Source organism: Bos javanicus, chromosome 3 (assembly GCF_032452875.1).
Source record: "Bos javanicus breed banteng chromosome 3, ARS-OSU_banteng_1.0, whole genome shotgun sequence".
NCBI classification, from domain to species: Eukaryota; Metazoa; Chordata; class Mammalia; order Artiodactyla; family Bovidae; genus Bos; species Bos javanicus.
Window position 1 is genome coordinate 11087521 of NC_083870.1, and position 24072 is coordinate 11111592.

The 24072-nt window shown below is 36.9% G+C and overlaps 1 protein-coding gene and 2 pseudogenes across 1 annotated transcript; 2 read left to right on the forward strand and 1 right to left on the reverse strand.

The window, feature by feature from the left end:
- The first annotated feature begins 3388 nt into the window (after positions 1-3388).
- LOC133245263 (olfactory receptor 6K3-like) lies at positions 3389-4410 on the forward strand. Its single transcript, XM_061413201.1, has one exon. It carries the CDS (start codon positions 3436-3438, stop codon positions 4408-4410), a length of 975 nt encoding a protein of 324 aa, XP_061269185.1. The 5' UTR covers positions 3389-3435.
- A 4754-nt stretch (positions 4411-9164) lies between these two features.
- On the forward strand, positions 9165-16478 carry LOC133245072 (olfactory receptor 6K3-like; annotated as a pseudogene).
- Positions 16479-19469: 2991 nt separating this feature from the next.
- On the reverse strand, positions 19470-20755 carry LOC133245264 (E3 ubiquitin-protein ligase pellino homolog 1-like; annotated as a pseudogene).
- Positions 20756-24072: the final 3317 nt, after the last annotated feature.

Below are 24072 nucleotides of genomic sequence, written 5' to 3' on the forward strand. Positions count from 1 at the left end.
CACCTTCAGAGTTTCTCTAAATTAACTCTGGTCCAAAAGTAAGTCATTTTACATACTGGTTTCTGTTCCCAATGAAATGAATATAAACCAAATGAGAACATGAATAAAGAGAGATTAGGTAGGATCAGTAGACTATTACTGAAAGTCATATCCCAGAGTATTGACTCAAATTGACTAGTCTTTAACTCCAGATCAGTTTTTTAATGCATATCTTCCTTTCTCCAATGGAGTTGGGTCAGCTCATTTCTCTTCTCCCAGTCTCCAATAGATAAATTTCATATGAAGCTCTGTAGAGGACAATATTGATTTTGCTAAAATATAAACACCTGGATTCTATTGACTTCCCTGGTGGCTCAGACAGTAAAGCGTCTGTCTACAATGAGGGAGACCTGGGTTCGATCCCTGGGTCAGGAAGATCCCCTGGAGAAGGAAATGGCAATCCACTCCAGTACTCTTGCCTGGAAAAATCCCATGAACAGAGAAGCCTAGTGGGCTACAGTCCATGGGGTCGCAAAGAGTTGGACATGACTGAGCGACTTCACTTTCACTTTCTATTGAAAGGATTACTACTAGTCACTTAGAGGAAATAAATAAAGGAAATAAATAGAGATGCTAGAAACCCAAGAAGCCAGCAGCTGTGACTGCTTTAGAGGTCGAAAATGTCTCAGTTCTAAGGAATTAGCAGTAGTCATTTCTCCACTAATTTGTAAACGGAGCTCATGTAACTCTTCTTTGCTCCTTCCCTTAATCTCTTCCTGAGTTCAGCTGATCTAAGAGCATTGAATTGCCAAGTGTCCAGACGGTGGGTTAAAGCAACAACCGAAACAAGTGAGAGTAAAAGTGAAGCTTTGAATCACTTACCGTGAAAGTGTGACTGGAGAAAGGACCAATTGTCCCCATCCCAACCCTGTTTCATATCTCCTATAAAACTGAGCATCAGTCAAGCATCAGGGTTATCAACACAGACTTGGAGGTCATTTCAGTGTTGAAGGGGCTCTGAGCAAAAGACTGTAACATTTTATAGACATTGAAATAGAGGGGAAGTCACAGAGTGAGCTAAGTCAGAGAGGAGAAAAGTATCTCAAAGGTTTTTCCTTCTCTTCCCATAAGGAGGCCTCGGTAGAGATACCTGCAGATGACTTTGGTACTTTGGTCCAAGGCTTCAGCTAAAGGGACTTAGGAATGAAAATGCCGGGTGAATGTAAATGTTCAAAAAGCATGAATGACCAGGGGAGACTGGGTCTTTTACTGCAACTCCCTTCAGAGACTGTGATGACCTGGCTGTGCACAAATTAGGAGTGGAAAGGGCATCTATCCCCTGGAGAGTCTGCCGGGAAACATCCGAAAACTCATACAGGTTTTTCATCAGGAGCCAGTTTCTTCACTGTCCATGTATTTTTGAGGTGGAGGGTAGAGCAAAATGGATCTTCCACTCTCTTATTATTTTATTCCTGTACATTAAACTCTTAAATCCACTTCCTTTATTTAAAAGTGTAATTCTTTCCTTTCTGATTCTTTCCCTTTGGGTTTTGGGATAGCCTAACATTTCTGTGAATTTGAAGTCAATCTTGTTTCTTTCCTTCTTTTGTGGATTTCTCCAAGACTTTCCTAATATAGCCTTGTTCCTACTAATCCCAACTAATACCATTCCTTCCTATTCTTTCCTATGAATACCCAGCAGCATTTTTCCCTTGGCAAATAGTCTTCTCTGTGTCTATAATGTCTATTTACCTTCTTGCTTAACTGAAGTGAATCTCTTTTCTAAAAACAATACCATTTTCAGATGAAAGTTGCCAACTCTTCCCACTTCCCTTGTGTTTCTAGGCTGAGAAAAGTTCCACGGAAAATGTTTTATTGCTATTCTCCTTTTCCTTACATTGCTGTTACCTAAAAATTATTTTCTTTGGCACATACTTTAATACCTTCAATCTTAGTTGTGCCATGCAAAGACATTAAAGTTTACAGGAATGACTCAGTTAACAACTTTTCTCATAAACTTTTACTATGAATTTATATGATTGATTTTCTCCCATTCTAGGACTTTCGACATATAGTAATTATTCTACCTTACATATTTTAAACTCTAATATATCTGTCTTTAAGAATATGACCTTTTATCTCATTATTATTTCTGTTATAATTTCTCTTGAATTTCATGGGAGTATCAGTTTCTAGGCCTCCATTTCCACATAATTATCAATATCTTATTGTCTTCACATTCTTATACATCCATCTTAAATCCCTAAATCCAAAAGCTAAGCAATGTATGTCATTATCTTTGAGTTTTTTCCTTGAAGCATTTCAGCCGCTTTCTCCAAATCTACTAACCTTAAAGTTCCAATTCTAATATAATCACCTTTTTTTTTTTTGTAATTCAGCTAAGAAAACTGAATAGGGAGACAGTTATTCATTCAGAATCTCTTCTTCTTTTCAATATCTCTAACAGATAGATGTTTTAGGAGTCTGGTTAAAAAGATTTCAAGAACCAGATTCCCAAGAAAGAGTCCACAGTTCACCTACTGGGCCTCCTTCATACTTACAAAATGCTCTAGTGCTGAATTTTTCACCAGTCCTTTCATTCTTTGGTGGCCAATTTCTACTAGATTTACTTTTGCTGCTGCTGGAGTTTTCTACCAAATCTCTATATCGATATGTGTGTCTGAAAGCCTTATTCTCTTCTCTAGCTACACTCAAAGCCGCTCTGTGGCCTGATAAAGAAGCATAATATTGGAAACTGGGGATGTTCCAGAAAATGCAAAATTTAACTTTATGATGATTACATCATTGTACGAACTAAAAGTTTTGATTTTTCTAATCTATAGCCAAGAGTCATTAGAGAATTTAGCATGTGATTGATAGTGATTTTGTGAGTTCTTATAAAAATGTGATTATTAATAGTACCCCTAATATTCTACTTTATTGTAGTTAATATGGCGTATAAACATGACATTATTAATACTTTATTTGCTTATTATCTGTCTCCTTAATTAGTATATAAGGTTCATGAAAGTAGAGACTATTTTCTTCACTACTGAACTCAATAAACCTACCGTTGTGTTTGGCACGTGTGTGTGTGCTCAGTCACGTCCAACTCTTTGCGACCCCATGAACTGTAGCCTACCAGGCTCCTCTGTTCATGGAATTCTCCAGGCAAGAATACTGGAGTGGGTTGCCATTTCCTGCTCCAGGGGATCCTCTCAACCCAGGATCAAATCCACTTCTCTTGAATTTCCTGCATTGGCAGGAGGGTTCCTTAACACTGCATCACCCAGGAAGCCCGAGGCACATAATAGGCACTAAATGAATACTTGTTTAATGAATCAAAGAATGATAGAAGTAAATCATTTACCTCAAGTGTTGTTCTTTGTACTCATGTAAGGTAATTGACCTGATCCTTCACACTTCATCTAGGGAGGGAGTTGCGTCTTTTTACGTATGACAATTAAGGCTGCTGAGACCATGGTGAGAAGTAACCAAACGTCTATGGTGACAGAATTTTTCTTTTCTGGACTTCCCGAGCTTGAAGATGGTAACCTCCTCTTCTTTATTCCTTTGTTAGTCATCTACATATTCATCATTATTGGGAATCTCATTGTGTTTTTTGCAGTCAGGATGGATACTCATCTGCACAATCCTATGTATAATTTCATCAGCATATTCTCATTTTTGGAGATCTGGTACACCACAGCCACCATTCCCAAAATGCTCTCCAATCTTGTCAGTAAGAAGAGGACCATCTCCATAACTGGTTGCCTCTTGCAGATGTACTTCTTCCACTCACTGGGCAATTCAGAGGGGATTTTGTTGACTACCATGGCCATTGACAGGTATGTTGCCATCTGTAATCCTCTCCGCTACCCAACCATTATGACGCCCCGGCTGTGCACTCAGCTCTCTATAGGCTCCTGTATCTTTGGTTTTCTTTTGTTGCTCCCAGAGATTGTATGGATTTCCACACTGCCCTTCTGTGGGCCAAACCAAATCCACCAGATCTTCTGTGACTTTGAACCTGTGCTGTGCTTGGCATGTACAGACACATCCATGATTTTGATTGAGGATGTGATCCATGCTATTGCTATCATCTTCTCTGTCTTGATAATTGCCCTCTCATATATCAGAATCATCACTGTGATCCTAAGAATTCCCTCTGCTGAAGGCCGTCAGAAGGCCTTTTCTACCTGTGCATCTCATCTTGGTGTCTTTCTGATGTTCTATGGCAGTGTATCCCTCATGTACCTGCGTTTCTCTGCCACTTTCCCACCAATTTTGGACACAATCATTGCACTGATGTTTGCAGTTCTTGCTCCCTTTTTCAATCCTATCATTTACAGCTTGAGAAACAAGGATATGAAGATTGCAATTAAGAAGCTTCTCTGCCTTCAGAAAGTATTTTATGCATCTGCAAGTTAATGCTAGATCCCAAGAATTGATTGATCATTAAAATCTCTTAATTTGATTGTCACTGTAGTGTTCTAGATCCTAAAATTGACATAATACTAATTTATTTCCATACTGATATTTTCTGTTTATCCCAGTTCTTCTTTCTATGTACCTGTTTATTACATTTATATGTATTCAATTAAGATATCAATAACTACCTGTATAGACTTGAACAGATAGATAAATAATAGAAAGGAAATATGATGTTTACACCATCAAAATATATTTGAGCATTAATTTTATTGTTATTTGCTTTCTTGAACATTTATTTTATTGTTTATGAACATCAATTTTATTTTTAATATGTTTTAAAATTATTATATTATTATTATAATGTTATAGGCATTAGTAACAACTGAAAGTTATAAAATATAGCAGTTAAAAACATAAGATCTAGAGAAGAGGGTGAGGTCCATATTTCACTAGTACCACATACTAGCTTTGAGACCTTGAACAGGTTGTTAATTAATCACTCTGCATCTTAGTTTCATCATCTACGAAGTGGGTATAAAAGTAATATATGTTGAAGGTAGAACTTCATATAGTTTTATAAAAACTGAGTGAATTACTCTGTGAAAGTAATTAGAATGTTTCATAACATAGGGCGAGTGCAAAAATAAGTGTTAGCTATTACTATTATTTGCCACTAATTACTTGCATTTATTTTGGATGTTTTAAAGAATGCTATAGTAAAGAATGATATATTAGAAATGAAATCTCATACATTTATCTATGATTATTATTCATAGAGTTTTGTTAATATTGTTTTTCTGGGGCCAAGTGGAATCAATCTTCACTTTAACTATTTTGGTTGAATTTGACCAATTTGATTGAATTAGACTGTTTGATTTAATGTGATTTCAAACACACTCTGAAATGATAAAAAGTAGATAGATGATGAATAGAGAGATAATATATATAATTAAAGACACAGAGCTTTCTGAGCTACTTCTCTTGCTTTTATTTTTGTTCTCTTTGTGTTGTCCAAGGACATTCATAAAGGCTATTTTTATACCTTGAAATACCATATGTCACATTCCTTTCAAGAAAAAATTAATATATTTGATTTGAAGTGTCTAAAGGACCAGCTGAATCTGTTGGGTAGTCCAGAAATGATCAAAGCTGTATATATAAAAACTACAGTAAATCAGAACATACAAAAAGTAAAATAATATAAAACCAAAATACTATAAATACTATAAAAAGATTGCCCTTAATTTATCCCTAAACTTGAATTGTTACCCCAGTATGCATACATACAAAGTTCAATTGAAGACCATACTTATCAACAGATATTGATAGAGGAAATAGGATAAAAGAATCTAGGGATGAAAATGGATACAATTCTACATATAAGCTATGAAAAAAAAATGATCAAAACTTGAAAAAGCAGATGCTGAGAAGTCATGGTGCATTAGGAAGCTCCAGATACAGGAAACAGAATCAAATAGAATCACAGTGGAGCTGTCCCTTGAGCTGTGTTCAGAGAAGTGTATGAAAAGTAAGTCTGAAATACACAAGCCAGAGAAGTGATTAAATACCCAAGTAATCTCCAGCTGCTAAAACAAAACCAGAAACATACAACTTCTCGGCACAGAAACAGTCATCTACAGCTGATGTCAGACTTCATGGCAGATGCTTCCATGTTTGTGATGAGCCATTAGATCATCGACACATTCTTCTCTAGTTAGCTTTGTATCTGTGTATGTAGTCACATACACGAACACACACAAATATACCCACACACCCAGATTATCCTTTTGTAAAAAAATTGCTTTAGTCTTCCCCTACACTGAGTGCTATAAGACCATTAAATGTGTTTAATGCATGGCTCAGTAATTACTTGAAGAATTACTATAATTAAATAGAGATAGAGGTTTGAGGATTGGAGACAAATGAAACATAATAAATCTAATTTAAAAAATAAGTAAAATAATTTTTATTTAAATGTTCAATAAGATTTGTGAAAATAGTATTAATATCTATCAGTAAAAATACGGGCAAATGAAAAATACAAAAATAGAATGTAACTGAAATATTGAATAATTGAATACTACAAAAAAATGAAAATAATGACTTAGAAGAAAGCCTAAAGGACATATTCCAGAAAAAAAGGACCAAGATGAAAAGCCTAAGATTAAATGTAAGGAAAGAAATATATATGGAATATATTCACTTATTCTACAAACCATATATTGTTGTTATTGTTGTTCAGTAGCTAAGTTATGTCTGACTTTTTGTGACCCCATGGACTGCAGCTTCCCTGTCTTTCACTGTCTCCTGGAGTTTGCTCAAATTTATGTTTATTGAGTCAGTGATGCCATCCAACGATCTCATCCTCTGCCATACATATGAATATATAAATTTCATAAAGAAACAAAGTAGAAGAAAAATAATAATTGAAATTAAAGGAAATTATTTTTGAGCTAAAGAATAACCGAGTCAGCAGATCAGAAGAGACTGTTTCACATAAGACCTGGGACTGTAAAATTCCTAGAAGAAAACAGAGGAAAATACCCTTGGCATCAATTTTGGCAATGACTTTTTGCGTATGACACCAAAAGCACAGGCAACAAAAAATAGACAAGCAGGAAAAAAAATAGACAAGTGGGACTACATCAAACTAAAAACTACTGTACAGCAAAGGAAATAATCAACAGAACAACAAGGCAACTGACAGAATGAGAGAAACATTTGCAAACCATATATCTGAGGAGGAGATAATTTCTAAAACATTTGTTAGTCACCCAGTCATGCCCGACTCTTTGCAACCCCATGGACTGTAGCTCATCAGGCCCCTCTGTTCATGGAATTCTCCAGGCAAGAATACTGGAGAACACTGGAGTGGGTTGCCATTTCCTTCTCCAGGCAATCTTCCCAATCCAGGGATCAAATCCTGGTCTCCACATTGCAGGTGGATTCTTTACTGTCTGAGCCACCAGGGAAACCCCAGAATATATAAGGACCCCCTCAAATAACTCAATTAAAATGGGTAAAGGATTTGAACAGATATTTCTTCAAATAAGACATACACTTAGCTAACAGGTATATTAAAAAAAAAAATTCAACATTAAAACATTACGGTGATTCAGACGATAAAGAATCTGCCTGCGCTTCAGGAGACTTGTGTTCGATCCCTGGGTCAGGAAGATCTCCTGGAGAAGGTAATGGCAACCCACTCCACTATTCTTGCCTGGAGAATTCTGTGGACAGAGGAGCCTGGCGGGCTATCATGCATGAAGTTACAAAGAGTCAGATGTGACTGAGCAACTAGCACTTATTAACCATCAAGGAAATGCAAGTCAAAACTACAATGAAATATCTTCTCACACCAGTTAAGATGGCTATTAACCAAAAAACAAAAGATAACAAATATTGGTGAGGTGACAGAGAAATTGGAACCCTTGTATAGTGGGTATGTAAAATGGTGCACAGATACAGAAAACAATATGGAGATTCCCAAACAATTAAAAATTCAAGTACCATATGATCTAGTATTCCCACTTCAGGGTATACATCTGAAAGAACTGAAGTCAGGATCACAGAGAGATATCTGCACTCCTATGTTTATTGAAGCACTATCCACAATAGCCAGGAAATGGAAGCAACCCGAGTGTACATCGTGAGATAACCTGATAAAATATTGTGGTATACATACACAATGGAGTGTTATTTAGTTTTTTAAAAAGAGAGAAACTCTGCCATTTGCAATAATGTGAATAAATCTGGAAGATATTAAGCTAAATGAATCTAAAAACAGAAAGTAAAACACTGTATGATTCCACTTACAAGAAGTATATAAAATAGTCAAACCCACAGAAGCAGAGAATACTATTATGGTTGCCGTGAACTGAGAGGTGAGGGAAATGAGTTGTTCAGGAAGTATAGAGTTTCAACCATGATACATGAATACGTTCTATAAATCTGCTGTATAACATAGTGCCTATAGTTAAAAATATGACACTGGGCATTTCAAAATTTCTAAGGGGTAAATCTCATATTGTGTTCTTCACATGTAACACAGAGAAAACCATAACAAGCAAACTACAAACTAAGGGGTATAAGGAACTTCTAGATGGTATTGGATATGCATATAACCTTTATTGTGATGCTGTCAAGGGTGTTTGTGATATATTCAAACTCACCAAGTTGTACATATTAAATATGTGTGGTTCTTTGTATCCAAAATTTTGTTGTTCAGTCACTCATAGTGATCAAGTCTTTGTGACCCTATGGACTGCAGCACACCAGCTGCAACTTCCCTGTCCTTCACTATCTCCTGGAGTTTGCTTAAATTCATGTCCATTGATTCGGTGATGGTATCCAACCATCTCATCCTCTACTGCCCTCTTTTGCCTTCAATCTTTCCCAGATTTTTTTTTTTTAATACAAATTATATCTCAATAAATCTGAGAAAGAAAGATGGTTTCTTCCTATGCTAAATTATTAAAAAAACAATTTTGCCAACTGAAAGTTTTTAACTTTAAGAAAAAATATAAGAAAATAGACAAGGAAAATAAGCTTCCAAGTCACAAGAAGAATTGTTAAACAAAACTTTCAGAAAAAGAATGTCTTCCTATACCAAAATATATTTCCAAAATCTCATATTAGGTAATCTTTTAAGAAGATTACAAGATAAAATCAACTACATTTGGAAAAAAACAACTTTGAGTTTTTAACAGAGCAGTAGATTAAGTACACAATAATCTCATTAAAAGGATAAGATGTTGACTGTGGTTGACAGGACTAAAGAGAACTGTTTAAGGTTGGAGAGATTCACATACATTTGTAGCATAAGAAAAAAAAATAACATTGTTCCTTCATTTCAATATTGGTATAAAATCCTAATTGCATGATTACTTTAAAATCATCTTATTTTCTATTATATATATCTTTCAAGATGTTTTACTGGTGTCAGCATATTCATTCAAGACTTTCTATATCTCTTTGTTCATGTAATAACAGGACTATAACAAAACTGTTCTTTACAAGGTGCCCTGTAGCACAGCTAAGGACAATGATCGTAGGGCTGGAGAAAGTAGCTTCCAATGATCAGGATGATGAGTGCAATCAGGAAATAAATATTTATTGAAAACTTTGACCTGTAAACTAATGAGAGGAAAGTACAGTGGGGAGTTTTCTGATAACTAACCCCATGAGGGAAAGTGATGCTGTCTGCTGCAATGCAGGGCAGAAGTCCCCTATGGAACCCATTTCCCTTTCTGTTATGCCCTGAGGTACCGGCAAATATAATTGCAAGTCTGCCTTTTGAGGGACTTAAAGGATATCAAGGATGAAGAGACCCAGATAAATAGAAGAGTTTCTGTGGTCTTTGGTAGAGGTAAGTGCAGAAGACTCAGGCTTGGAAAGAAGGTATTCACTCACTGTGCATGAAAAGAATAATCTTATTCCATGAAGATTGCATTATTATATAATATGGATTATTATAGATTGCATTATTATTACATTGAATATAAAAAATTAGAGGCTTTGAATTTTGGTGAGAGGCAATGGAAAGTTTAGAAGAAACTCTGCTTACTGAAGTACTAGGCCGAGGTATATGTGAAACAGAATACTCCATTTATGATGCCATCTTTTGAAAGATTACTTTGTCCAGACTTGATTGTGACTCTCATCAAAACTGAGTTGTCATACTTTTCTTTCCAAACATTCCTTAGTTTTCTTTGCTAGATTATTCATGACGGTCCTGTGGGTTTAATCATAATTGCATGTGGTGGCCTTGCTCCTAGTTGATTTATTTGACACCAACTCATATTTTGCTTGTCAACCCTTTTCAGGAGGAACTCATACTTGAGAAGGTAAAACAACCAAGTTGTAATACAATAAATGATCCTTATGTCATGCCATAAATATATGTAATACAATAAATATAATGATGATCCTTATGTAATACAATAAATATAATGTGGACACTCCAATGTAATGGTGCCCAATATTTTGGAGTGTTTAGTACATTTCTAACATACTTTAAGCATTTAAATATATTTACTTTGTCTATGCTAGGTTTTCTCATTTGTAAAGTGGGGTTAATAATGCTATCTTATTAGACCATTTTGAGCGTTAAATGAGAAATATATACTTGTGCTAGTCTCAGTTAGTGACTCAGTACTATGTAATACACTACTGACTTTGCACACAATATTCATAACACTATGTAATACAGTACGGCCTTCCCAGGTGGCACTAGTGGTAAAGACGGAGAAGGCGATGGCACCCCACTCCAGTACTCTTGCCTGGAGAATCCCATGGACCGAGGAGCCTGGTAGGCTGCAGTCCATGGGGTCGCGAAGAGTCGGACACGACTGAACGACTTCACTTTCACTTTTCACTTTCATGCACTGGAGGAAGAAATGAATTCTTGCCTGGAGAATCCTGGGGACAGGGAAGCCTGCTGGGCTGTTGTCTATGGCGTCGCACGTAATCGGGCACGACTGACTCGACTTAGCAGCAGCAGCAGCAGCAGCAGCGGTAAAGAATCCGCCTGCCTATGCAGGAGACTCCAGAGACGCGAGTTCGATCCCAGGGTTGGGACGAACCCCTGGAGGAGGAAATGGCAAACCCTCCAGTATTCTTGCCTAGGAAAGCCTAGGAAATGCCTGGGGGGGCTACAGTCCATGGGGTCACAAGGAGTTGGACATGTCTGAGTGATTGAACAATCAATGCAGTAATACAGAATTCACAATATAATATGAATCATATTATGCTATACTATTATTTTTATTATGTTTAACCATTCTCAGAAACTTATGAGCTAGTTTCTATTAGTAATTAGCAGACAGGGTGTTACTTAACATAGTCAGATGAGCTTCATGTATTAGTAGAGGAGGAAGCACAAAGCAGAATGTTAAAATAAAATGACTTTAGTGTTATGAATTGGACTGTAGTCAAAGCAAAAAGAATACCCAGCTGTGGATGTGACTGGTGATAGAAGCAAGGTCCAATGCTGTAAAGAGCAATATTGCATAGGAACCTGGAATGTCAGGTCCATGAATCAAGGCAAATTGGAAGTGGTCAAACAGGAGATGGCAAGAGTGAATGTCGACATTCTAGGAATCAGTTAACTAAAATGGACTGGAATGGGTGAATTTAATTCAGATGACCATTATATCTACTACTGTGGGCAGGAATCCCTCAGAAGAAATGGAGTAGTCATCATGGTCACAAAGGAGTCTGAAATGCAGTACTTGGATGCAATCTCAAAAACGACAGAATGATCTCTGTTCGTTTCAAGGCAAACCATTCAATATCACAGTAATCCAAGTCTATGCCCCAACCAGTAATGCTGAAGAAGCTGAAATTGAACGGTTCTATGAAGAACTACCAGACTTTTTAGAACTAACACCCAAAATAGATGTCCTTTTCATTATAGGGGACTGGAATGCAAAAGTAGGAAGTCAAGAAACTTCTGGAGTAACAGGCAAATTTGGCCTTGGAATACGGAATGAAGCAGGGCAAAGACTAATAGAGTTTTGCCAAGAAAATGCACTGGTCATAACAAACACCCTCTTCCAACAATACAAGAGAAGACTCTACGCATGGACATCGCCAGATGGTCAACACCGAAATCAGATTGATTATATTCTTTGCAGCCAAAGATGGAGAAGCTGTATACAGTCAGCAAAAACAAGACCAGGAGCTGACTGTGGCTCAGATCATGAACTCCTTATTGCCAGATTCAGACTTAAATTGAAGAAAGTAGGGAAAACCACTAGACCATTCAGGTATGACCTAAATCAAATCCCTTATGATTATACAGTGGAAGTGAGAAATAGATTTAAGGGCCTAGATCTGATAGAGTGCCTGATGAACTATAGAATGAGGTTCGTGACATTGTACAGGAGACAGGGATCAAGACCATCCCCATGGAAAAGAAATGCAGAAAAGCAAAATGGCTATCTGGGGAGGCCTTACAAATAGCTGTGAAAAGAAGAGAAGCAAAAAGTAAAGGAGAAAAGGAAAGATATAAGCATCTTAATGCAGAGTTCCAAAGAATAGCAAGAAGAGATAAGAAAGCCTTCTTCAGCAATCAATGCAAAGAAATAGAGGAAAACAACAGAATGGGAAAGACTAGAGATCTCTTCAAGAAAATTAGAGATACCAAGGGAATATTTCATGAAAAGATGGGCTTGATAAAGGACAGAAATGGTATGGACCTAACAGAAGCAGAAGATATTAAGAAGAGGTGGCAAGAAAACACAGAAGAACTGTAGAAAAAAGATCTTCATGACCCAGATAATCATGGTGGTGTGATCACTGACCTAGAGCCAGACAGCCTGGAATTTGAAGTCAAGTGGGCCTTAGAAAGCATCACTACAAACAAAGCCAGTGGAGGTGATGGAATTCCAGTTGAGCTATTCCGAATCCTGAAAGATGATGCTGTGAAAGTGCTGCACTCAATATGCCAGCAAATTTGGAAAACTCAGCAGTGGGCACAGGACTGGAAAAGGTCAGTTTTCATTCCAATCCCAAAGAAAGGCAATGCCAAAGAATGCTCAAACTACCACACAATTGCACTCATCTCACACACTAATAAAGTAATGCTCAAAATTCTCCAAGCCAGGCTTCAGCAATATGTGAACTGTGAACTTCCTGATGTTTTTTAGCTGGCTTTAGAAAAGGCAGAGGTACCAGAGATCAAATTGCCAACATCCACTGGATCATGGGAAAAAGCAAGAGAGTTCCAGAAAAACATCTATTTCTGCTTTATTGACTATGCCAAAGCCTTTGACTGTGTGGATCAAAATAAACTGTGGAAAATTCTGAAAGAGATGGGAATACCAGACCACCTGATCTGCCTCTTGAGAAATTTGTATGCAGGTCAGGAAGCAACAGTTAGAACTGGATATGGAACAACAGACTGGTTCCAAATAGGAAAAGGAGTACATCAAGGCTGTATATTGTCACCCTGCTTATTTAACTTATATGCAGAGTACCTCAGGAGAAACGCTGGACTGGAAGAAACACAAGCTGGAATCAAGATTGCTGGGAGAAATATCAATAACCTCAGATATGCAGATGACACCACCCTTATGGCAGAAAGTGAAGAGGAACTCAAAAGCCTCTTGATGAAAGTGAAAGTGGAGAGTGAAAAAGTTGGCTTAAAGCTTAACATTCAGAAAACGAAGATCATGGCATCTGGTCCCATCACTTCATGGGAAATAGGTGGGGAAACAGTGGAAAGAGTGTCAGACTTTATTTTTTGGGGCTCCAAAATCACTGCAGATGGTGACTGCAGCCATAAAATTAAAAGACACTGACTCCTTGAAAGGAAAGTTATGACCAACCTAGATAGTATATTCAAAAGCAGAGACATTACTTTGCCAATAAAGGTTCGTCTAGTCAAGGCTATGGTTTTTCCTGTGGTCATGTGTGGATGTGAGAGTTGGACTGTGAAGAAGGCTGAGCACTAAAGAATTGATGCTTTTGAACTGTGGTATTGGAGAAGACTCTTGAGAGTCCCTTGAACTGCAAGGAGATCCAACCAGTCCTTTCTGAAGGAGATCAACCCTGGGATTTCTTTGGAAGGAATGATGCTAAAGCTGAAACTCCAGTACTTTGGCCACCTCATAGGAAGAGTTGACTCATTGGAAAAGACTCTGATGCTGGGAGGGATTGAGGGCAGGAGGAGAAGGGGACGACAGAGGATGAGATGTCTGGATGGCATCACTGACTCGATGGACGTGAGTCTGGGTGAACTCCGGGAGTTGGTGATGGACAGGGAGGTCTGGCGTGCTGCGATTCATGGGGTCGCAAAAGTTGGACATGACTGAGCGACTGAACTGAACTTAACCCTTTCACTAAGCTGCCTGTTAAGCACTGTTTTAAGTCTTTTTTAGACATTAACTTAATCCTAAGTATACCTATGAAAGGGTACTATCATTAATCTCATTTTGCAGATGAATATTTGAGACAGACAGATCAAGCAATTTCCCAAAAGACACATAGATAATAACAAATTTAACTGAGATTTCAATGTAGACTCCAGGTCTACATGCCCTAGAACAGAGATCTCCAAAGAGAAATGTGCAAGATGGCCCAAGGGTGGAAAAAGAAAATAATAGTACTTCTGTTATGTTTATTTTTACTCATGCTTCTTACTTTAAGATATTATGTATTGTTAGATAATGTGTGCATGTGTGTGTGTTAGTCACTCAGTCATGTATGAACCTTTGAGACCCTGTAGGCTGTATGTAGCTCCCCAGGCTTCTCTGTCCATGAGATTCCCCAGGCAAGAATGCTGGAGTTGGTTGCCATGCCCTGTCCGTCATAATATAGTACATGCACATAGTTGTTGTTTTACATTTTAAAGTCTTTATTGAATTCATTAAAACATTGTTTCTGTTTTATGTTTTGGCTAAGAAATGTGGGATCCTAGTGCCTCAACCAGGGTAGAACACACAGCCCCTGTATTGGAAGGTGAAGTCTTTTCTACCTGACCACCAGGGAAGTCCCTGTGCATAACTTTTAAATACAAACACTTATATTAGAAGTTAAGCTAAAAATACTTTTAACTGTTTTTTTTTTTTTAACCACTAAAAACATTTGGGAAAATCTATTTCTGCAATAGTGACTCTGGAGGAGTAAGTGAAAAAAAATACAGAATGTTGGTCACTTTTTATAAAGTTAGGGAAAAAACATAAAACTTTCAAGTTATTTCTTCTTATTCATTCAAGTTATTTATCAATACACTAAATATTCTTCCTTGTGAGCTGGTATGTTGTTCACTGTTCAGTCACTAAATTGTGTCCAAGTCTTTGCAACCCCATGGACTGCAGCATGCCAGGCTTCCTGTCCTTCACCATCACCCAGAGTTTGTTCAAACTCATGTTCATTGAGTTGGTGATGCCATCCAACCATCTCATCCTCTGTAGTCCCCTTCTCTGGCCTTCAGTCTTTCCTAGCATCAGGGTCTTTTCCAATGAGTCAACTCTTTGCATCAGGTGGCCAAAGTATTGAAGCTTCAGCTTCAGCATCAGTCCTTCAGGGTTGATTTCCCTTAGGACTGACTGGTTTGATCTCCTTGAGCTGGTGTGTACCCTTTCCTTTATTCACAGGTAGTTCTACTGGGGATATGGAGATGTGGAAACCTATTAGCAGTGACTGAATTTGTCATCACTTGCTTTCCTCAGATCCAGGAAGGTAGTCTTCTGTACTTCTTTCCTTTACTTTTCATCTATATTTTTCTGTCATTGGAAATCTATTGATCTTTTTGCAGTAAGGCTGGATACCCAGCTCCACAATCCCATGTATAATTTCATCAGTATCTTTCCCTTTCTGGAATCTGGTGTACCACAGCCATCATTCCCAAGATGCTCTACAATCTCATCAGTGAAATAAAAGACGTTCTCTATTAATGGCTGCCTCTTGCAAATATATTTCTTCCATTTACCAAGAAATTCAGAGGAAATCTTGCTAACACCATGGCCATTGACAGATATGTTGCAATCTGCAACCCTCTTCGCTATCAAATGATCATGACTACCCGTCTTTGTGCTCAGCTTTCTGCAGGCTCCTGCATCTTTGGCTTCCTCATCCTGCTTCCTCAGATTGTAATGATTTCAACATAGCCTTTCTGTGGTCCCAGTAAAGTCCATCAAATCTTCTGTGACTTTGTCCCAGTTCTGAGCCTGGCCTGCACAGACACATCCATGATTCTGATTGAGGATGTGGTCCTTGCTGTGGCCATCACCATTACTGTCTTAATCATTGCCCTGTCCTATATAAGAGTTGTCACCATGATCCTGAAAATTTCTTCTGCTGAAAGTCAACAGAAGGCTTTTGGTACCTATGCAGGCCGTATCACAGTTTTCCTGATATTTTTTGACAGTGTGTCCCTCATGTACTTGTGTTTCAATACCACTTATTCACCTATTTTGGACACAGCTGTTGCACTGATGTTTACTCTTCTTCCCCCAATCTTCAGTCCTATCATCTATAGTCTGAGAAAAAAGGACATGAAGGATGCAATTAGAAAACTCTTCTGTATTCAAAGAGTGTTGAAGACATCTGGAGGTTAACTCTGAGCCACAGATTGCCTTTCACTCTTAATATTTCTCTAACAGATTAAAATATGAAATTATTCTCTCTCTAATTTTTGTCACATTGAGCCATCTGTCTGCTATCCTGATTATTTTATTTTAGTATTATTTTATTGGGAAAACACATTTATGTTCTGCCATCGCTATGAAATTTGATGGGTATTTCATCAAGAATTTTATTATGGAGCTTAAAGATTTTCTTCTGAAAAGTTACAAGTAAAGGAAAAATTTCTCACCACTTTAGAGGGTTAGAATTACACTTCAGAAGCTGGCCAAGTGCTTCAAGGCATTATGTCTTTATTCAGGAAATAGACCTTTGGCATATTTTCTATATAATTATGAATTATGTATTACTTGATTCAGTTCAGTTCAGTTCAGTTACTCAGTTGTGTCTGACTCTTTGCGACCTTATGGACTGCAGCATGATAGGCTTCTTTGTTCATCACCAATTCCCAGAGCCTACTCAAACTCAAGTCCATTGCATCACTGATGCTATCCAACCATCTCATCCTCTGTCTTCCCCTTCTCCTCTTGTCTTCAATCTTTCCCAGCATCAGAGTTTTTTCCAGTGGGTCAGTTCTTTGCATCAGATGGCCAAACTATTGGAGTTTCAGCTTCAACATCAGTCCTTCCAATGAATATTCAGGACTGATTCCCTTTAGGATGGACTGATTGGATCTCCTTGCAGTCCAAGGGACTCTCAAGAGTCTTCTCCAACACCACAGTTCAAAAGCATCAATTCTTTGGCATTCAGCTTTCTTTATAGTCCAACTCTCACATCCATACATGACTACTGGCAAAAACATGACAGACCTTTGTTGGTAAAGGAATGTCTCTGCTTTTTAATATGCTGTCTAGGTTGGTCATAGTTTTCTTCCAGGGAGCAAGCATCTTTTTAATTTCATGGCTGCAGTCATCATCTGCAAAGATTTTGGAGCAAAAAATAAAGTCTGTAACTGTTGCCATTGTTTCCCCATCTATTTGCAATGAAGTGATGGGACCTGATGCCATGATCTTAGTTTTCTGGATGTTGAGTTTTAAGCCAACTTTTTCACTCCCCTCTTTCAGTTTCATCAAGAGGCTCTTTAAATCTTTTTTACTTTCTGCCATAACGTTGGTGTCATCTGCATATCTGAGGTTATAGATACTTCTCCCAGCAATCTTGATTCCAGCTTGTGCTTCATCCAATCTGGCATTTCACATGATGTACTCTGCATATAAGTTAAATAAGCAGGGTGGCAATATACAGCCTTGACGTGCTCCTTTCCTGATTTGGAACCAGTCTGTTGTTTCATGTCCAGTTCTAGCTTGCTTCTGACCTGCATACAGATTTCTCAGTAGGCAGGTTAGGTGGTCTGGTATTCCCATTACCTGCTTAGGTTTGTCCAGAAGCACAAAGCTAAGAAAAAAGCAAAAATAGTACTTTCAGAAGTAAATTACACTGTGATTTTTAGTTATAACTTGTTTATTACAACAAGCATATATATTCAGTAAGACTAAATTCTCAATATTGTTAGACATGTCCATAAGAAAACTAGAGTGTGGAATCATAGAATTGTAGAGTCACGCGCACTGCAACTATTGAAGCCTGCTTGCTCTAGATTTCATGTTCTGAAGCAAGGGAAGCAATGAGAAGCCCACATATTGCAACTAGAGTGTAGCCCCATCTCACTGAAACTAGAGAAAAGTCCACTCATCAATGAAGTCCCAGAACAGTATATAAACAAAATTATTTTTTTTAAAAGTAATTGACTTTCTCAGATTTTCCGAGAATACTATATACTCTGTAAATAGAGGAATTTAAGAAAAGACACATTTTATAAAAGAGCAGGGAGAAGAAATTTTTCTTGCTCTGAAAGCAATGAACTCATTGACATTAGAGAACAAACAGACTGTGAAAGTCTGTCCTTCCACACTGCTGCCACTGATGCCCGTTTGCCACCATTTACTTGAGTTACCATGACAACTCTCTTCAGGATTCAAGCCCACAGTTAAAGCTAGTCTGCTAGGTTAACCAAAGAAGGCACTGTTGTCATTCGATCCTTTTTATCTAGATTTCCTATCACCTGGATAAGGACAAATATAGGCTAATTAATGAAGCATTTCCTTTTTAAAAGCAAATTGTCACTCTCCTTTTTTGTAAATTTATGCTTTTCTTATAGAAATAATTTTATTCCTAAAAACAGTGAACAGATGAAATGTAGATTATGTCTGAAAAAATAAATTTGCCAAATGCTGCTGATTCTAAAAACAGTTTTCATGGAAGAAAATTAGATAATTGCATATTCAAAGGGGCGTATAAAATATTTCTTAACTTTAAATTTCTATTTTAGTAGAAATTTAGTAGAAATATCAAGGAAAAATATTTCCTGATTATTTTCAATGATTAAAAACAAACACGTTATGCACAATGGTAGTTAATACAAATTTGGCTTCATAATGTATTCTAATCTACTAAATACCATTATTTGATGGAGGTGAGGAGAGAAGCTCTCTAATCCTTCTTCCTAGCATGACAAATCCTTGAACTGTGTTCACTAAACCACTATTTGTGAATGTGCCCAGGATATGACACCATTGTTATGCTACTCTATCTAGAAATTTCGAAGGCATCTTCCATAATACATATAAATATTAATAGGAAAAAAGTTAATATACATATTTTACAATGTTTACCATAAACTGCAAACCAATTAGCTTGAACCAGTAGCAGCCTCACTTAAACAAAGCAATTTTTCAACATTAAGGATGTACAATTAAAAAATACTAAAATTAAGGCATCAAGTTAACTTTATCAACTTAATTTTGCCTTTTCTTGTCAAAATAGATTGTCAAAACTCAGAATTCAGAAGTCTGGTACTTTCAAAAATTCTTTGCTAAGTTTCTCATATTTTTGCTTGGAAATTGCTGCCGTCTATTATAAAGTTTTACAAATTATTCTTCTTGATGCCAATAGCTAGAGTCAAAGAAAATGTGATGTAGATAACAGATTGGAAACCTATCATATTGGAAAACTGCCTGTTAAAGGTCCTTGAGCAATAATGCTAATGTAACCTTGTTCTCCAACCAACCAATGGACACAAAAGGGCCAGGCTGCATAAGCAACATGAGAACCATGAAGAAGTGGGATCTGGGGCCCATTGGAGGATTATTTTTTCTGAACTTCCATAACCACAGGTGCTACATACGTAAGTTGGAGGACCAGGATCCACACAAAATGTAGCTTCAAATCCAAGTCACAGAAGGATGTAGGAACCAACAGACTTACACATGGGACATTTATAATCTTTTCCATCATGTTTTTCTGTTTCTCCCATTATGGTAACAACACACATGGCTACAGTTTAGAAATACCCATGGCTGTTTTCATTGATGTCTTTCCTCTTCATACTAGGAAATGCTAGTGTTTTGAATCCGATAGGGTTCTGAGGTAACACTGAATTGATTTTCTGTCTTAAAACTGAATTTTTCACTACAGGAGGCAGAATAGGCCTTCTGGAGTATGCCACAACGATGTTATACTGCAGAGTTGAATTAACAAGACAGCTTATAGCTTACTGATTTCAATTTCCACCATTTTTCCTCTCTGCTGAGCTAATTTGGTGTTATACAAAGCTGAGTGCATTTCAACACATTGATAATTCCCTCCATATTTCAGTGCTAGAATCCTCTGTGAACCCATTATGTGGATGCATAACAAAACAGCCATTAGTGGTCAAGCCATTCATCTGCCCATCTGACACCTTCAATATGTCACTCTTCTTCCCCAGAAAGATGTTTTTTGATGAGTCAAATCCTGAAGCATATATCTGTGATGTAAAGGGAAATTATATTCACATATAATTCTAAAAGCAAATCTTGATATAGTGCTTTGTACTGACTGTGTGTCAGAATTATCAATACTTTTACGCCTGGAACTATATCAGTTATTACAAAATTAATGAGACTTTCAGTCAACTGACCAATCTGAAACATTAATGTTGCTATCATGAGCATATTCAGTTACAGCTGCCTGGACCCAGTGCTATGCTATACTGGTCTTTGTGGCTTATTTCCTTTGTAACCTAAGGAGAACAAGCCATAACTACAGTGCTGGGCTTCACTCTATTTGCTTTATATCTTAAAAACAAAGCAAATAGACTTTTCCTTCTTTCTTTATCACCATTTGGGAGACAGTCTTTGCACCCTAAGGCAATGAGTTCACCATATTTTGTTGGTGCTTTGGATGGATGATTTTTTTGATCAGAGTATAACATGATTTGGCTGTGTTTTTCTAATCTTTGTTCACTGATCATGAGCCCTAGGATACTTTTACGTTTTTTCATCTACTAGCTTCCTATAAAGGATACGTCTTTAAAGAAAACAAATAGAAACGCTGTATAGAGCAAGGTAGTATAAGGAGGCAGAGTGGGTCATGGATCTTCCAAGCCCTGTCTGAATATACCACTCTCTTAGCCCCTCTGTGTGCCCCAATCTAGAAAATTTATATTTTCCAAAAGGTTCTTAAACAAACCAAATGGAGAAAACCAAGGAAAGTTAATTTGCAAAATACAGTACATTTCTAGCCAGGAAATTTCATAAAGCCTTAAAATTCAGAAAATATGATTCATTCTATGTCACACAAAACTTTTGTGCACTTGACCACAGGAGATCACAAGAAGAACCTCTGCTTCTTGATTAGTTGAGAAAAATGATTTTGGAAATGTAAGCAATCAGTTTTTAATATCTCTGTATTTTGTTTGTTTATTTTAAAGGCACGTATGTCACCATTTCACTCCCCAGCACTGCACTGTGTATATCCCTCTGTGTATGTAATAGTGTGTGGCATTTAGGAATATGTGTGTGTTTATGAGAATACTACACTGGAATCTGCATTTTCAGGTATGGAGTGATGGTTGGAGAGAGGTTAATGTACATTAAAAATGGGCATATTCTGTTAATAATAGCAAATATTTAACCATAAGCTGCCCTAAGAAAGAATTACAGAAATAATTTTAAATATTCCAAATTTAAATCTATAAAGAAATTATAAAGGTCTTTTAATGTATGACATGTGCTAGTTTGTTATGGTACTGTTAGTGATAAAAGCTAACTAGATTAATGTTCAGTAATAATATTCAATGGAAGAAATTTAAAAATTGAACACTAGAAAACTAATCTAGAGTTTTGACTTGAGAAAATATCATAAAATTTAAAGAAGAAAAATACGATGTCCTGCAAAATAGGTTACATGGAAACTAAAGAAATGAAATTTTAATGAAACTGAAATTCCAGGAATAAAGAGACTAATACCCTGAGGAAATTGTAAAATTTCTACAGTAGATGATAGAAGAAGTTATCTTAAAACAAAACCAGACAAAATAAATGTTTCTAACTAAAATGGAATACATTGTATTATCTATGTTTCAAAAAAATATAGGCTTACAATTTATAAGACAAAAATTGACAGAATCAAAATTAGCAAAGGAGAAATTCACAATCATGTGGAAGCTTAAAAAACAGATGAACAAAATGGACATAAGTGATAACAGAATTAATACTTGATTTGTGTAGAGTCAGACAAGTATTTTCACAAAGTAAAAATTTATTGAAATATGCATTTATAATTTGTGCACTTTTTTACATGAATCATTTATCATTAAAATATTTTTTTGAATTAGAGCTTTTGTGAATATCCAAATAATTAAAATTGAACTTTAATAATATGTTGTCCAAAAAACCAAAACATTTCAATAAGTTGTATTATCACATGATATCCTGCTCTTGTCTGCCTGCACACACATACGAGTTGTACACTAACCTAAATTTATCAATAGTATTTACTGATATGCTGCAAGCTAATATTAAATATCTGAGCTTTTGCCTCATTTATATTGAGTCATGAAAACAATTTTGTGAGCATTCACAGTATGATAAATATGGACTAACTACTCTGGAGCTATTTCTTTATAGCCATGAAGTAAGAAGGAATTATGGGAATTTAAAAAAGAATGAGTAGAAGGAAGTAGTAGACAAGAAATACATACAAATCTTTAATATATTTTGTGCTGAAAAGGGGGAACTATAGAGTTCAGCAGAATTAATAGAAACAATTTGAAGGAAAACCCTGTGTATATTGTTGGATAAAACTTGGGACTCTTCCATCTTCTTTAGTATGGCATACTTCTAACTTACATATTTTCATGAAAATTGATCTATTTTCTATTCATTAATTTGTTCACAATAATTAACATGTCAGTAAGGCTCTTTTGACATCGTCCTATTTCTTGTGTTTTTGAAAGCTGCTGCTGCTGCTGCTAAGTCACTTCAGTCGTGTCCAACTCCGTGCGACCCCATAGACGGCAGCCCACCAGGCTCCCCGGTCCCTGGGATTCTCCAGGCGAGAACACTGGAGTGGGTTGCCATTACCTTCTCCAATGCATGAAAGTGAAAAGTGAAAGTGAAGTCGCTCAGTCGTGTCCGACTCTTGGCAACCTCATGGACTGCATGCAGCCTACCAGGCTCCTCCACCCATGGGATTTTCCAGGCAAGAGTACTGGAGTGGGATGCCATTGCCTTCTCCAGTGTTTTTGAAAGGATAAGGTCCAATCAAAGGTTAGTGTACCTTTGTATGGTATTCTTCCAATTCCACACCTAAATGGAGGCTGACTGGTTAATTCACAATGATGACAAGAAAAGAGGTAACAATGGTCACCAGAACTTGAAGTCTTCCTTGGAGCACTGATTCTCTTTTGATCTGAAAATATGATGAGAAAAAAGTGCAATCACATTCTGATACTGATCCCTGGGAAAAAGAAAGAGTGCCTGTGGAACTCATTTCCCCTTTAGTATTTTTCCTCGGATCTTTATAATAATCCCTTCCAGAGAAGTTGAAAGAACATTTAAGAATGCAGAGACCCAGGAAACAGGAAGACCCCTACTGTATCTGGCAGAGGTGTGTTGAGGGTCACTGAGGTTTGGGTAGAAACTATTCATTTTTTATGTTCGGCATGAGACACACTCTAAAGATTCAAATAATGAAGCCTTGGGCAGCCTTAAATTTTGGCATTGGAATAGAATTTATGTGAAAGCTCCATCTTTGGGGTTCTGGGCTTTTCACGCTTAAAATCAGAAATAATATCTATTATTCAGACTTTACGACTGTCCAAGACATAAATACTTACAAGTTTCCTTCCTACCAGTCTTATTTCTAGATTTTTCTAGCTTTAATATGATGCTGGGAAAGATTGAGGGCAGGAGGAGAAAGGGGCATGAATTTGAGTAAACTCTGGAAGGTAGTGGACATGGAAGCCTGGTGTGCTGCAGTCCATGGGGTTGCAAAGATTTTGACATGACGTAGCAACTGAAAAACAGCAACAATATTTTTCTAAGCCTAATCCAAACTTATTCGTTAAAAAATGGCCATTATTTTCAAGCAATCAATGCATGCTAGGGTTATGAAACACAAAATGTTGATCCTGCTCTAATAGAAGTTCACAATCTCGTGAAGTTAAATAACAAGTTATAATAAAAACATAGTAAGGATGATGGTAGAAACCCTCTGTAGGATATATATGAGAATAAACGTGTGTGT